This window comes from Staurois parvus, unplaced genomic scaffold (assembly GCF_062004578.1).
Source record: "Staurois parvus isolate SC_StPar_1 unplaced genomic scaffold, SC_StPar_1.0 ptg000025l, whole genome shotgun sequence".
Classification (NCBI taxonomy): Eukaryota; Metazoa; Chordata; class Amphibia; order Anura; family Ranidae; genus Staurois; species Staurois parvus.
In genome coordinates this window covers 13,734,474-13,749,620 of record NW_028317821.1, presented here as the reverse complement: position 1 = coordinate 13,749,620, position 15,147 = coordinate 13,734,474, and the positions used below count along the sequence as shown (strand labels likewise).

At 38.9% G+C, this 15,147-nt stretch overlaps 1 protein-coding gene across 1 annotated transcript in view; it reads right to left on the bottom strand.

Moving 5' to 3' along the window:
* Window positions 1-15,147, bottom strand: part of CFAP54 (cilia and flagella associated protein 54) — a 527,562-nt gene that overhangs the window by 271,179 nt on the left and 241,236 nt on the right. The window contains exons 30-31 of the mRNA XM_089651915.1: window positions 13,257-13,346; window positions 7,999-8,125 (exon numbers count right to left, since the gene is read on the bottom strand). Coding sequence (XP_089508041.1) covers window positions 7,999-8,125; window positions 13,257-13,346 — 217 coding nt within the window. The remainder of the gene's footprint in view (window positions 1-7,998; window positions 8,126-13,256; window positions 13,347-15,147) is intronic.

Sequence of the window (15,147 nt, the reverse complement as noted above, 5' to 3'; positions counted from 1 at the left end):
TGCTCCTCTGTACGGGGAATTACAAGAAGCCAAATGTAATACTTTCACTAGCAGCATTTAAAAATACATTTCACCACTTTTCACCACAATACATAGCTTCATTAATTATTTTTTACATTTGCCTGGAGTCAGCTTTAAGTAATCAGAGTTTCTGGGATATTTGAGGTCGTCTGTAAAAATGTGTTCTGTCAGTAAATGTTCCAAAAATGTAGTTACTAAAACAATATTTGGAGGTTGGCAACTATGTTCTGTTGGCCCAATGTGGAAAAGACACTAGATAGTTTCCAAACAACAAAGAACATTCACGGAAATTGGGGGCCAGATCTGGCAGCATATACGTCCAAAGGATTACTGGTAACCTATGGATCACGCAACACAGACATGTAAACGAGTTGTCCGATATCCCTTGTTTGCTGATGTCACCACTGAAGTACACACCTCCAAGGATGGTACTGTAATTAGAAGGAAGCACAGCACCTGCACGCATTAACTAGTGGGGTGATGGACCCATTAGTTACATTTGCTTCCCAAGACAAAAGTTCACAGTCCTCCTCTACTATCTGTTGGGATGTGCTTTAAGTATTTCAGAACACTTGATCTAACAAAGTCTGAAGAAATAAGTGCTGAAGTCATATAGGAGCTACTGAGGTGGAACTTGAAATGTGACTTGGGACTGAAGTGGGATTTGAGAACACAGGAGGAAGGAAAGTCATGTGGGGGTAACCAGTACAAGCACAGACCACATGCCATTTTTTCAAGTGAGGTTATAAATTCAAGGGAGGCATCTGATTAGTTGTTAAAGGTAACAAAGTCACATTTCTTTCCTTTGACTTTCATAAATCAGAGCAATTATCTTTTTTTTCTATCTGGAGACCTCTTCATGTGATTTACCCCCATATGTCACCTGAAAGGACAAAAAGCGAAATACTTTTATCAGTGTTTCTTCTAAACTGTAAGGAATTCACCTTTTCCCCAAGTGTCATCTTGACCCTTCATGAAAATCTCAGTGGTATCTAGAATTTGGCTTTAGTCTGCTACTATTTCACTGAATAAAAATAGAATTACATTACAAATTAATACCCTGCAATACTCGTGCAGGTAGAAACAAAATCAATAAGCAGGTGGTTGTCAACATTTCACTCTCTTTGTACTAGTGTGAGATGACAGTTTATTGATTTAAATCTATTTTGCTACTTCAATTTAGAAATCAATTTCACAAAGTGAAAGCAAGGCCCATAACCATATGAAACTTTTTTTCTATATAAGTGTATATGAAGTAAAATATTCTGTATTGTACGTTAATAATCATTTAATGTTAGAAAATACTTACAGAATGCTCCACTATGCCATATTAATACACAAAACATAGTGCATTTATTTCTTTGCTTACTTCATCTCAAGTTAACAACTTGCGTACCAAAACTGTGTTGTTTAGACAATATGGAACATTTCAGATGTGCTTTATTAAACACAAAAGGAGTTTAAATACCTCTTCCTTAACAATAGCCACAAATCTTTTAGCATACAAAATATAAAAGGACTGTGTATGAGCCCCCCAACCCACATAACACCACAGCTCTGCAGTGTTGAAGGGTGCTATTAACATGCCTGTCTGTCAGCCCTTGATGCTGCACTCTGAATTGCTAACAACCTCAGAACAGAAATGGTCCTACAGCGTCCTACAGATAAGAGATTCTAGGTTTGCCACACTTTTCAAGAACATGAACATACCTGACAACCCCAGGATGGTACCTCAGCATTTGCAGCAGAATCCCTATGCTTGATCCTGAAACTGGATTTAAATGGTCATTTTTTTTTCCTTCAGCCAGTGGGCTGGAAGCGCGGTGGATGCAGGAGTCAAGGACAAGTAAGGTGAATGGAGGAATGCCCCTGCCGGGACAGCAGCTGCTGTATTTTGACATCAGCTGCTGATTAAGAAATATTTTCCAACATGTCCCTTCGACAGCCGATCAAATTCTCAACTTCTGACAGAGATGGGCACACACTGATCTAAATTTAGTCGGTCCCTGCTGAACCAGCCAAATTCCAATCAGTGTATGGCCAGCATAAGAGATAAATGAGAATAGTGAGTGTTAGATCATCTACCCTGTAGGGGGTGGACCATGGATAGTTAAGTTAGTGAAAGGGCCATGTGAAATTTTTGTCCATCTTGAATGGAAGGCTTGTGGGTATGTGGGCTTGTAGGAGGAGGCAACCGGCTGTAAGAGCTTGTAGATACTCCTATATGCAGGTAGAGAAGAGAGACAGCGGCACCACTCTAAATGTAGAAGGTTTTAAAAACAGGCAGATTTAATGATAAAATGCACTCACAAGAGTAGGTAGTAAATAGGCATGGCTTGAGGAATGGAGGTCTGGTGGACCAGAATGTCTTAAGCGGCACTCTGGGTGTATCCCCGTCGTTCCAGTGGTGTCCAGGGCTTGGGTAGTAGCAGAGAGGCGCAGGGAGGGTCATTCGGATGGCATCACAGCACGGACCGGGTTTCCAAGGTGACGTGCTTTCGGAGCATGCACGCTCCTTCATCTGGCCGATCAACATCAACCATTTACACTTTGAGTGGCACCGTTGTCTCTCTTCTCTATGGCCAGCAAAAGGCCTAAGTCAATTACAAGGTCACCACCAAAAATGACCTTGGTGGAGCTTTTTTCCAGAAACTAAAACAGATGATCAATCCCTGCACTATCAGTGAGGTTAAATTTAAATTTTACACCTTGGTAGAATTGCAGGTCTAACACAATTAAGTCAACACTGACAAGGCAACACTAAAATCACAGTTTAGCACATTCCATAATGGTCATCTAACAATACAAAGCATACTTTTAAAAGAAGTTACTCAAGACATAATTGAGCTAGAGTATTATGCTAAGGAAATAGTGTACTCTTCACACACTGACATACTATACTAATGCAAGGTTTAACAACAGACTGTATCCATAAAACTGTATGACAAAAACCCAGATCCGAAAAACCTCCAGGAGATATTACAATAAGCTATAATGACTATGGGCGGCACAGTGGCTTAATGGTCAGCACTTCTGCCTTGCAGTAATTGGGTCATGGGTTCAATTCCCAACTATGGCGCCTCCTGCATGGAGTCTGCATGTTCTCCCTGTATTTGCGTGGGTTTCCTCCGGGTACTCCGGTTTCCTCCCACACTCCAAAGACATGCTGGTAGGTTAATTGGCTCCTGTCTAAATTGTCCTAGTTTCATCCCTGGCCACGTGGGATTTCCTGCATGGTAGGGGTTGGGGAAAGACCTGGCAACCTACCCTGTAAAATAATTGCTAAGGGAATTCATGGAAAAAGTCGCTTACAAGTGATGGTCCATGCAATCTCCAAGAGTCGGATACGACTGAACGGATAGATAGATAATTACTATAAATTACTATAAAACTAACATTACTATCTTGGATATTTGGATTCCTTTGGCTATAGTGCTCCTGGATACTACAATTTGCATCCCTCTAGACTTGTAGGGGTTGATTTACCAAAGGCAAATAGGTGATTTCCTTTGCAAGAGAATTTTCCCTTAGCTAAGTGAATGAATGAGATCACGTGAAAGGAGAATTAAAAAAAAAACAGTATTTTTGATTGCATGCGATTGGATGATAGAAGTCATCAGAGCTTCACCTCATTCACAAAGCTAAGTGAAAATTCTCTTACAATGCATATTTGACTCCAGTAAATCAAACCCACAGCCTATAAAACTTACTCATAAGTGTAATTTAAAAAGTAAAATTAATTGTCTTTCACACTCAGGTAAATATAAAATAGTGTTTATAAATATTATTTGGCCTTTATCTAGCCAGCAGGTAGAACTCCAGCCACCTTTCATTGCTCTATCTCTCCTTACCACATGATGAAAAGGCCTGTTAAGCCCTGTACACATGGACCAAATATAAACAGAAACAAACCGACATTTGGCCTGCATGTACACCAGCCTTGCCGACTTCTGTCGAACGGACATGCTGGAAAACCAGCGACCGAACACCATCCAATCAGTGCTGGCAGCCAATGGCTGCGAGTGCTTACCAATGTGTTCTGGTGGGGGGGGAGCACTACTTCTGTCAGAACACAATAGCTCAGATTGCTGATAGCATTATACAGTTAGTACAGTGAGCTCCTCCCGAGTGCTTCAGTTTTTTTTTTTAGGAGCTAAATTGTAATAGTATTGTAAAACATGTTTGAAAGAAACTAAAAACCAATATAATGTGTGTATAGATGACCCTTTCTCATTTCCTCTCCTACTAACTAGTCCTGATTACCAATTAGCTTAAAAAATAAGTTAGTATTGTCTTTTTCCCTACCTGCACATAAAAAAAACCTCATCTGTCCAGAGGAAAACTTACATAGAAACATGGTTTGTTTGAGGAATAAAACTCAGTTTATTATCAGGTTTTCATTATTTGTTTTGATATATTGGAAACAGAAAATGCACTTTGGTATTTGAGCATTTGTTGAAGTTTTTTTTTTATTGCAAAGATTAAACCACACTCAAAAGGCTTATATATGATAGAGTTGTGAAAGTGTTCAATGGACCTATCCATCTGTCTAAGTAAGAAACAGAATCTGAAGCCATTATCTTAGAAGAAAAACATACTACATGACAATATATTGTAGGGACCTCTGAAATATCACTAACCAGAAAGATTTACTAGGACAAGAATGAGAGTGCATTCTCCAAAAAAATATGTGTGAAATGTGCTCTGTTTTTTTTCTGCTGTCCGCAAAGATTATTGCTTTTAAAGAGCAAGCAGAAGGCAGGAGTGCCAAAGACTGTTCAATATATTGTCAAGCTGCCAGGAGAGAGGTGGCTTCAATAAGGCATTTTCTGGATATAAATTCCTTTTCTTTTAATTTCTTTTATTAAAAGTTTTCCCTGTTTTCACAAGCAGACCAAGCTATCTAGCAAAAGTGCCAGTTGCAGAAGTTGGGACAAACCATGGAGCACTGCTGGGGGTATATAAAATGGTCAGCTTTTCTTCATATGGTTCAAACCTTTTTTTCCTCCAAAAGCTCTGTTGCTGTAAAACCTAAAAACTATTAGATAGAGTTAGGTTTAACTCTAAGTGATTTTTTTCCCCTAAAATAAAAAAAGAGGTTAATACTTACCTGCTCTGTGCAAGGATGTTACACAGAGCAGCCCCTTACCTCCTCTTCTGGGGTCTCCCAATGACACTCTCCACTCCACCTCTTCTGGGTGTTCCACCATAGCAAGGTGCTTGCTAAAGGGCCACATGTACTGGTGCACTCCTGAGCTGGACTGTGTGCATCCATAGACATACACAGCATGGCTAAGCCCTGCTCCTGCCCCCTCCTCACTAGAGTTGATTGAAAACAGTAGGAGCCAATGGCCCTGGCTGCTCTCAATCTGTCCTGTGAGACCAGAAATATAGGCCAGCGCTGCTGAAGATGGACACAGCAATGAGTCAAGAGAGCATTTAGGAAAAAAGTATAACTTAAAAACTCTGCGCTATAGTATATATGTGACTCCCTAACATAAAAAATCAATAGAACATAAGCAGCCACCTTAATATTGCAGGCAACAATATATCAAATAGTAAAACATAAAAGTACGGCGCTACATATAACCGAAAAATTAGTACAAATACATGGAGTAAATGAAAAGTCCAATACACATGCAAAGGAGATATAACGTAGAATAAGCTCCTTTAATGAGACATCAATGTTGTCATGAATGCTTCAAATCTGGTCAAAAGATGAAGAAAATCCACCATCACCAACACCCAAAAATTCTGCCTCTTACTAGATGAAATTGACCCTCGATTAAGGTTGGGACAAAATGCATAATACAAAATCCAAAAGCATGACATGGACCTGAACACTTTATGACATCAAAGGATAATACTGGCCCCCAATGGTAGATGGATAAAAATCCCGTTGGATAATTCCAAAAACTGGCTGTGATCCGGACACTAGTAGAGCTCCAAACTTTAACTCCAAAAATTGAACAGAGAAAATAAACCTGTAGAAACGATTTATCCTCATAGGGGACAAACCCCTTCAAAAAACAAAAAAATCCTCATAGTGTAGTAAATTAAGAAAGATTTGTTGCCCCAAAGCATAATATAAAACGTACATCAAAGTAATTGATAAAACAGCATGTCACCAAAAAGATGGATGATAAGTTTCAAACCCATAAAATGACGATGTCACCAATGACGAAACGCGTGGGAAAAGAGCAAGAGCGTGTGATTTCAGCACGTACCAGAACGTGGCAGCCATTTTCTTAATCTTTCTTACTTTACTACACTATGAGGATTTTTTTTGTTTTTTGAATCCTCATAATGTAGTAAATTAAGAAAGATTAAGAAAATGGCTGCCATGTTCTGCTACGTGCTGAAATCACACGCTCTTGCTCTTTTCCCACGCGTTTCGTCATTCTTAAATTGCTGTTTGCTTCATTGTGTCCTTCTCATGCTTATTATTGAATGGAGGGTCTGGTTTCATTATAACGACCTGAGCAAATCTTAGTGTTCAGAAGGTAAACACTGCAGTGCCTGTGTCAGGAATGGACTGGCCAGCAATGGTGGGACTCACCTGCCTTATGGGCTGCAGTACCAGGGCTGGCCAGCGGGTGCTCCCAGCAATCAGAGACTCAACCTTGCAGCCAGTCAAACACCTGAAACTGCTTATGCTGGTGTATTTAAGGGATGGCCAGACCTGCAGACTCTGCCTTGGTGTGTGTTTTTCCTGGGCCCTGTATCTTGTTCCTGCATTCCTGTTCCTGTCTTGTTGCTGACCCTGTTTGATCCTGACCTCTGCTGACTTCTCCTGTTCTGATCCCTGGCTTGTGACCCCGACCATTCTCTGCCTGACCCCCTGTACCTACCTGCCTGTTAGTTGCTGTACCCGGCTCGTGACCTGACTACTCTCTGCCTGCTCCTCCTGTTCCTACCTTCCCGTTTGTTATTGACCCGGCCTGCCTGACGACGCTTGCATTGTATGTACTGTTATCTGTGGGTGGTTTGGTTTGGTTTGTTTGCACTGTGTTATGTTTTAGTATTGCACTGCGTTTATGTATTGTTAGTGTTAATAAATCGTATTGTTTATAACATATCTGAAGCCTGCGTTTCCCTGCGTCAGTCACATACCTCTGGTCATACCCCGGGAGCCCTGACAGCCTTTATCCATTTAGTAGACAAGCCTTAGGCTACTTTCACACTGCATTTTTACTGGACATGTGACTCAAAAACCGCATCAAAAAAGCAATACTGGTGCTTTTTTTATGTGCTTTTGCCACATTTTCTATTGATTTCAACGAAGACATGCAGTTTTTTTACTGCACCAAACCTGCAGTTAACAATATTTTAAAAATGCACCAGACCTGCAACAGATCAGTGTGAAGAGTTCCATAGGAATACATGGTCACACGTATTTCTTACGATTTTTTTCTGCAAAAGCTGGGAAACAAATGGATCAGTGTGAAACAGCCATAGGGAGTATCACTCCAAAAGTGAAATCCTAAATGTAGTGGGAGCTTCAATTTTACTAGTAACTTGGAGAGAGAATCAGTGAGCAATCACATAAGCAAGAAATTACATTTCAATATGCAATGCTGTACAAATTGCCTACAAGTTATTATCTTGCATTGAACTTTTTGACAGTTTTAAAAAATTACAGTGACTGCAGATTGAAATGAAAAGCTAATTTTTAATAACACTAGATTATAAAATGGTTTTGCAACAAAATGCTATATTCATTTTTTTTTTTTAAATTAAAATAGAGATTTCTAATAATGTACTCATATGGGTGGATCACATGAGGATAGATAGATAGATAGATAGATAGATAGATAGATCGATCGATCGATCGATAGATAGACTGCTGGACTGAATTCAGTTTTTTCCCACTCCCATGGCCAGAATGATTGACTTGAAATGTACAAAGGAGAAACCAGTTTTTCTTCAAGCATTTTACTTATGTAAGGATCTACTCAGGAAGATGCAAGCCTTTACCTTTTCAAATAGTCGAGGACAGCTGCAGACCACTCACGTACTTTCTGATGCTTTTCCTCTGATAAAACTCGCAGCAACAACTGGACAAAAAATTCCAGAAAACGAGGTTTTTTCTTAAATTTCATGACTATATCAAAAGAGTCAAGATAAGATTGTTATTAGTCTATCTTAGAGAAAAATGTATATCAAACAAATTGCTGTCTGTATAAGGAACTGATGGGGTCAACAGACACTTCCCCTTCTTCTTGTGGTGGAAATCTGTTATGCAACAAATATGACCATCCACAGTGGTGGTTAATGTCATAGATGAGTGCCATCCAGGCAGGTGCCTAACTCATATTGTGCAACAACAGTAAGTGTGCTACACAGAGTGCTTTTAAAAAGTATTACCTTCTTGAATGTTTTTTATGTATTATTGTCATAAAACATTGAATCACTGTGGATTTAATTTTGATTTTTGTTTTACACAGATTAACAGTAATATACTGTTTAACCGATTTCCTGACATAGATATATGGCTATAGGGCGGCACGGATGCGTGAAATCACATATATATATATATATATATGTGATTTTGCATTTATGGGTAGGGGGCAAGCAAGGCAAGTGAGCGCACGCCCTACCCGCACTGCTATTCTCGGCCTCAGCTGTCAATCACCAGGTCCCAGTCGGTGATTACTCGCCAGCACACGGTGATCGAGGAGCATTACTGACGGGGGGAGAGAACTGTAATTAAACAATACAGTTCTCTCCCCTGTCAGCTCCTGCACACTGCTATGCATGGCTTTGCATAGCAGAGCCATGCAAAGCAGTGTGCTTACAGTGAAGCACACACACACAGATTACAGTAAAACAGCACACAGTTAACCCTTTGATCGCCCCACATGTTAACCCCTTCCTGCCCACTGCCAATAGTACAGTGTCAGTGCTTTTTATCAGTACTGATCACTGTATTGGTGTCACTGGGGATGTCAGTGACACCAAGTCAATTCCCCCCAGTGTCAGAATGCCCACCGCAGTCCCGCTATAAGTCGCTGATCGCCACCATTACTAGTAAAAAGAAAAAAAAAATCCCGTTATACATACCGCCATTTGTAAACGCTATAACTTTCATGTAAACCAATTAATTTGCGATTTTTTTTTTAGCAAAGACTTGTAGTAGAATACATTTTGGCCTAAATTTATGAAGAAATTTGTTTTTTTTTATTTTTGTGCTGGACATGTTTAATAGCAAAAAGTTAAAAAAAATGTGTTTTTTTTTCTCAAAATTGTCAGTCTTTTTTTTATAGCGCAAAAAATAAAAAATGCACAGGCGATGAAATAACACCGAAAAAAGCTCTATTTGTGGGAAAATAAGGACGTAAGTTTCATTTGGGTGCAGCGTTGCATGACTGCGCAATTGTTGGTTAAAGTAACACAGTGCTGTAATGAAAAAAATGGCCTGGTCAGGAAGGGGGGTAAATCCTCTGAAGGGCAAGTATTTAATGTCAAATGTGGCAGTTCTGGGCACTCCCACAGTGTGAATCAAGGTTATAACCCAGAATTCTCAACTAAACAGGTTGAGGGACTCCAGGGGGTATGCTTAATGCAGAGGAAGCTGGCTTTTCAGTTCCCTCATTTGTTCGTAAAATCAGTTTTGGGACCTGGAGCCTGGAGATTTCAAAGTGATTTGGGAGGGATGGAATCTCCAATTCTGGGTCCATGGCTTTTGAACCCTTAGCACACTACTTGTACAGGTGTTTGCAGGACTTTAAGTAATAACCTGACTAGGGTTCTGGGCTCCACCCTGATAGAGGAGGTCTCTGCCTAGGAGCACAGATTGAAGTTGGAGCAGCAAGTGACTGCCAAAAGTGTGGGCAAAGCTGTTGAGAGAGGTCCTAAATGGTATATGGTCATGGTCCATAGGAGACAGACCAGGCCTTGAAGAGTAAAGCCTGAGCTATGGTGATGTATGTGTAAGCCAGGAGACTGCACATGTATTTTCTCTGAAGGATCATTTGTTCATATGGAAAACGAATGCTGAAAACCCCTGTGAGGGAAACCTACGATGTTGATTTTTTTTTTTGTTCTCTGGAACTTTTAACTTTTCTTTTAAATAAAATTGGGCCAGAAAAGCCCTTAAAAAGAAGACAGAGAGTGGAGCTGTCATTTAAAGCTCTACCATTTGATGCTAGATCTCACACAAAGTAGAAACAGATCTCTGATTTCAGTTAAATACAATGAAAAACACTAAATAACTGACTGTGTAAACACACGCCACCTTCAAGTTGATATTTAGTAAATGCACTTTTAGCAGCATTTACAGACAAGTCTGAATGGATAAGTCTCTATCAGCTGTGCATATCTGGACACTGATATTTTTTCCCCATTCCTATATGCAAAATTGCTCCAACTCTGTCAGTTTGCATGGGGTTATGAGTCAAAATCTCTACTGGATCAAGAACCGAGACTTTACCATTGTTTGTTAGCTAGTTTGGTGCGGTTTTAACTTAATGTTTGGGGTCATTAGTATTATTATTCAGGATTTTTATGACAGCAACAGTTTACTTAGCATTTTACAATTAAAAAGGAGATGATACAGTTACAATTCAAGATGATTCTTCTTTTTGCGCAGTCACTCACTCTTGGTGGATGGCTTGTTCTTGGCAGATCTACAGTTGTGTCATATCCACAATGTCATTGACCTAACATGGCTATATGGCCGTAATAAGTCAATGATATCATGATCCTCTCTACCCCTTTGTGCATATGCAGCTGCAAAATAGGGAATGTCCTGGCCACAGCCAATTAGGTCAGGTCGATTGGCCTGGCAATGACGGCTTGCATCCGTTTTCAGATCGAAACCAAACTCATCACTACTCTTTGCATTTCTTAATGACTGATTTCTGTATTCATTTTAGTGACTTAGAAATCTGTGCTTTTCAGTCACCTTTATTGTGCTTCAATGAGGTGTTCTGCGTATGGATGCAGGTGGTAGAATCGTGTTGTTGGGGTGCTTCTCTGCAGCAAGCCATGGAAGACTTGTGAGGGGGTAAAATGAATAAAGCAAAACTGATAAAATCTGCAAGAAACATAAGCACAAGGGAAAGAATGTGGCTTCCAGACATAAATTTAGTTAAATAGTGCTGATCTATATTTAACTAATTATGTAATTTGGAAAATAATTGGTTACACCAATTAAAATGTATTTATAAGTTTGGTGAGTCATATTAATAGGGGTGTATACTTAAGCAGTCAGTTATTTTTTGTTTACGTTTTCATTGTAAATTTAAATGACTTTTGTGAAAATCTGTTTTCATTAGAAGTCTATTCAGCCCATTCACATATCAGTATTAACAAATATAATTCACTGTGTTTCAATGTTTCATTACAATAAAAAATGAAAATGTCTACTGAATACTTTTCAAAGGCGCTATTTGTGGCTATAGAGCAATTGAACGACTACATCTTTCATCTTGCTCCAATGATATCCATATAACCATCAGGTAAGATTAACAATGTCTAAGCAGCCAGGACTGCTGGAGGTGGTCCATACACATGATGATTATTGGCAAACAAGCAGATTATCAGAATGTCTATTGGCATGTCTAAGCTTGACTATGATGAAACCATGATGGTTCATAGAATGCTAATATTCAACTGTATGTATTGAGCTTAATCTATGTTATATAAATAAAAAAAGAATATTTCATCAGTAAAATACCTACAATATTAATGTTCAGGTTACTGATAAATATCATTAAACTGAAATGACACTGGCATCAATCTAAAGTTGGTGAAGCAAAGCAACACCAATACCAGGTTTGATAGCAATACAAAACCTAGGGAAGAGTGACATCTTTTGGTCATTGAACATCACTAGAAGCCTTGTTGCTTTCCTCCCAAAATGCTTAAAATAATTCTCCAATTTAATTTTAATGTAGACCCTAGCTCCACTTTAAAGAGAAATTATGAGATACCCCCAGAACAGTAGACCATGTTCATCCCATCACACATATAGGAGAATCAGGGAGCAACAATGTATGTAAACAGTAGCAATACAAGGTACTGTCTGCAAAACAAAGCCTGGGACTCCTTTTCACTGTACAACAATGCTGTTTGGGAGAGTGTATATTTGAAAAACGACAAACAGTTGAGGTACCACATCTTATAATACTACTTAAAAATATAAAAGTATTTATTATAACATTGCTTATGCAATCATCCCAATTTCTTCATTAATTTCATTTTACTCTAAAACAAGTTTTGTAAAGTTTACCTAAAACATCATCTTTAGTTAACTATTATTGTTATATTTTCAAATATTTTCTTTGTTTTTATCTGTATCTGTCATTACTTTTAATAAATCTTATACTTATGAGTATCTCTGTAATCTCTTTTTTGCACATATGGAATACAACCCAAAAACCATAACAACACAGGTATATATCTTGTTAATAAACCCAAGAATGCCACAGAGAGCTCTGTGGAACACTGTCCCTTGTCACCCTTGGCTGCTCTCCTAAAGGGGCCTACAAATACCTTCCCATCTCCTCATATTTATAACTTATGGGTGAGGTGTTCTGTAGATCACATAAGAGAACTGGGAAGGCTGATAACACTGTATTAATGGCAGGAGCAACAAATATGTTTATATACTTGCATAAATGGTAATTAGCCTGAAAAAATTAAATGAATGCAGCCACCACATTTAACATGGAATTCCAGGCACCACCTAACTAAACTTGACAATGCTCCTTTCCCCCTCCTAACACCTATTTTGACTAACCTGCAAAAGAAAAAGATCTGCATACTTACATATTTTCAGATGGTTCTGGTCTGGTTACATGATCCTGTGTCAGCCAGTGCGGCTTCAGGGAAGAGGAGGACGTGCCAACAATGAATGGGCCATAGTAAGCCAATGGGTGATGTCCCCGACACCAGGTTTACTAGCTGTTGTTGAGCGCTCTCTCCTCTCCCCTGCAGCCATGCTTGGCTGACACAGGGGTGATCACATGACCAGACCGGAGTGGCCTGAAAATAGTATATCTCCTTAAGCAGGTTAATCAGTATAGGTGTTAGGAAGGGTGAGGGAGCATTTTTAAGGTTAGGCGGTACCTGAAATTTCACTTTAAATACTGGTAAGCTGCAATTTATTAAAATTTTATTTTTAGATTTAGACATACTTACACACGTAACATTACAATTTTATATTTTTTCACTAAAAGCAATTGCTAGCAAACATGAGTTTTTTCTGGCCTGGTTCATGAAATACATACTTTCTTTAAAAGCTGCATTTGGAGCCCAACATGTTACTACTGAATAAAGAAGTATAGGATCCTCCTGTCCAGTAAGCGCTGCTCCAGTTACTGTAAAACAAAGGATAATAATAAAGTACTTTAGTAATTCATATTTAAATTTACTGACTTTATTTTACTAATAAAGAAAGTCACTCTGAGACTGAGCAATAATACATTTTAAAGCCTCTCTGCAATTTCACCGCTTACAATTCTGTTCCAACATGTGCGCTCAGCAAGTGGTAAATTTACGTTTTGCTGTGTCAGCTTGTTCTTTCCAGTGGCAAGAATCTCTTAATTGTTTTTTCTTTTTTTGAAAGGGGAGAATCGGAGTGAGAAACATTATAGTGAGTTATATATTTTGTCAGTATAATTACTTATCTCTATTTATTTTTTTCTTTAAACAAACCACATGGATCAGTAAATGTAATTTCTGAAATTTCCCAATACAGGTACAGACAAATAAGCAGAAAATACAGCACATTCTTAATCATTACATGTTAAAGAATATGCAAATCTAGCATTTCATATTTCTGACATGTGTCTGTTGTACCATGTACTTGAAATCAACTGGTGTTCTTGCCAGTCCCTCTGCTTTCCTATTAAAAACTGACCACACTAGTCATGTGAGAACAGCATGGTCAGTTTTCTAGCTGTGCTGAAACTTAGCCTGCTTTTCTCCAATGGACAGATTTGTTCAAACACGCCCCTCCTGCACAGTCATCGACAGGGAAGTTCATTGTTCTGCTGTTTCTCCTCCCCTAGCTTCTATGCAGCTGAGAACAGAGAGTATGTGATCACTTATAAAAAGGGGGAAAAGGTATTTATAATTTTTTTTTAAACTGAATGGGTTGTTTTACAAGATGAGGGTTTACATATACTTTAAAGTGATTTTAAAAGTTGTAATATTTTTTAAATAACAAACTTTAGTTTACATGCCTGCTTTATGCAATAGTTTTGCACAGAGTGACCCCAATCCTCTTCATTTTGGGTCCTGGCTCGCCCCCGCTGTCAACTGTCCCCAATAGCAAGCCTCTTGCTATGGAGGCACTCGAGCAGGCTCACTCACAAGCCATGCTTCTGCAAATGGACATTGTCTATTTGCACACAGAGCATGTTTTGGTCCCTCCCCATGCTTTTTCCTCACTGGCCAATAGCTTCCACTGCTGTGTGAGCCAATGAGGAGAGAGAGACCTGGGAGAAACCCGGCTCTCATGTACATCGCTAGATCAAGATGGGGCTCAAGTATAAGAAGGGCTGGGGGGGCTACACCCAGAAAGTCTTCTGTATACATAGATATAAATACATAGAATGCATTAGCTAAAAAAAACTTCTGCCTTTAGAACCACTTTAATCATATGTGCAAAGTAAAATCATGTCTTAAATATTTTTTTAAACACAAAGTGTTATAACAGGCCAGAGCTTTTTCTAATAGAAAAATCTTGGGTAATGGGTTTTAGATTTGGCTTCATATTTTTATTGTGTCTTTGAGGATTAGGATGTACCTGACTAAATAAGCAATACCAATTTAAATGCAATAGCCAGGAAAGAGCAACTCAGGGAGGCCAAGTTAAAGATAGCAAAAGATGCAAAAAGCCAGGAGCACTATGTGGTAATTCCAGGATCCCTATTTATTGCTGGACAATATTTCACATGGCAATGCAGTTTATACTAGAGGTGGTACCTCTGCATCTAATTACTCTGAATATCACATATAATCATATTGAGGAACCTTATGCTAAAGCACTGTTGTCTCACAGCTCTAAGGTTTAAATGCCAGCCTTTTGGAATGGAGTTTGCAGCTCCCTATCTCTTTATTAGTTTGTTCTGGGTGCTTTGGTTTCCTATAATAAAATAAAACTATACTGATAAC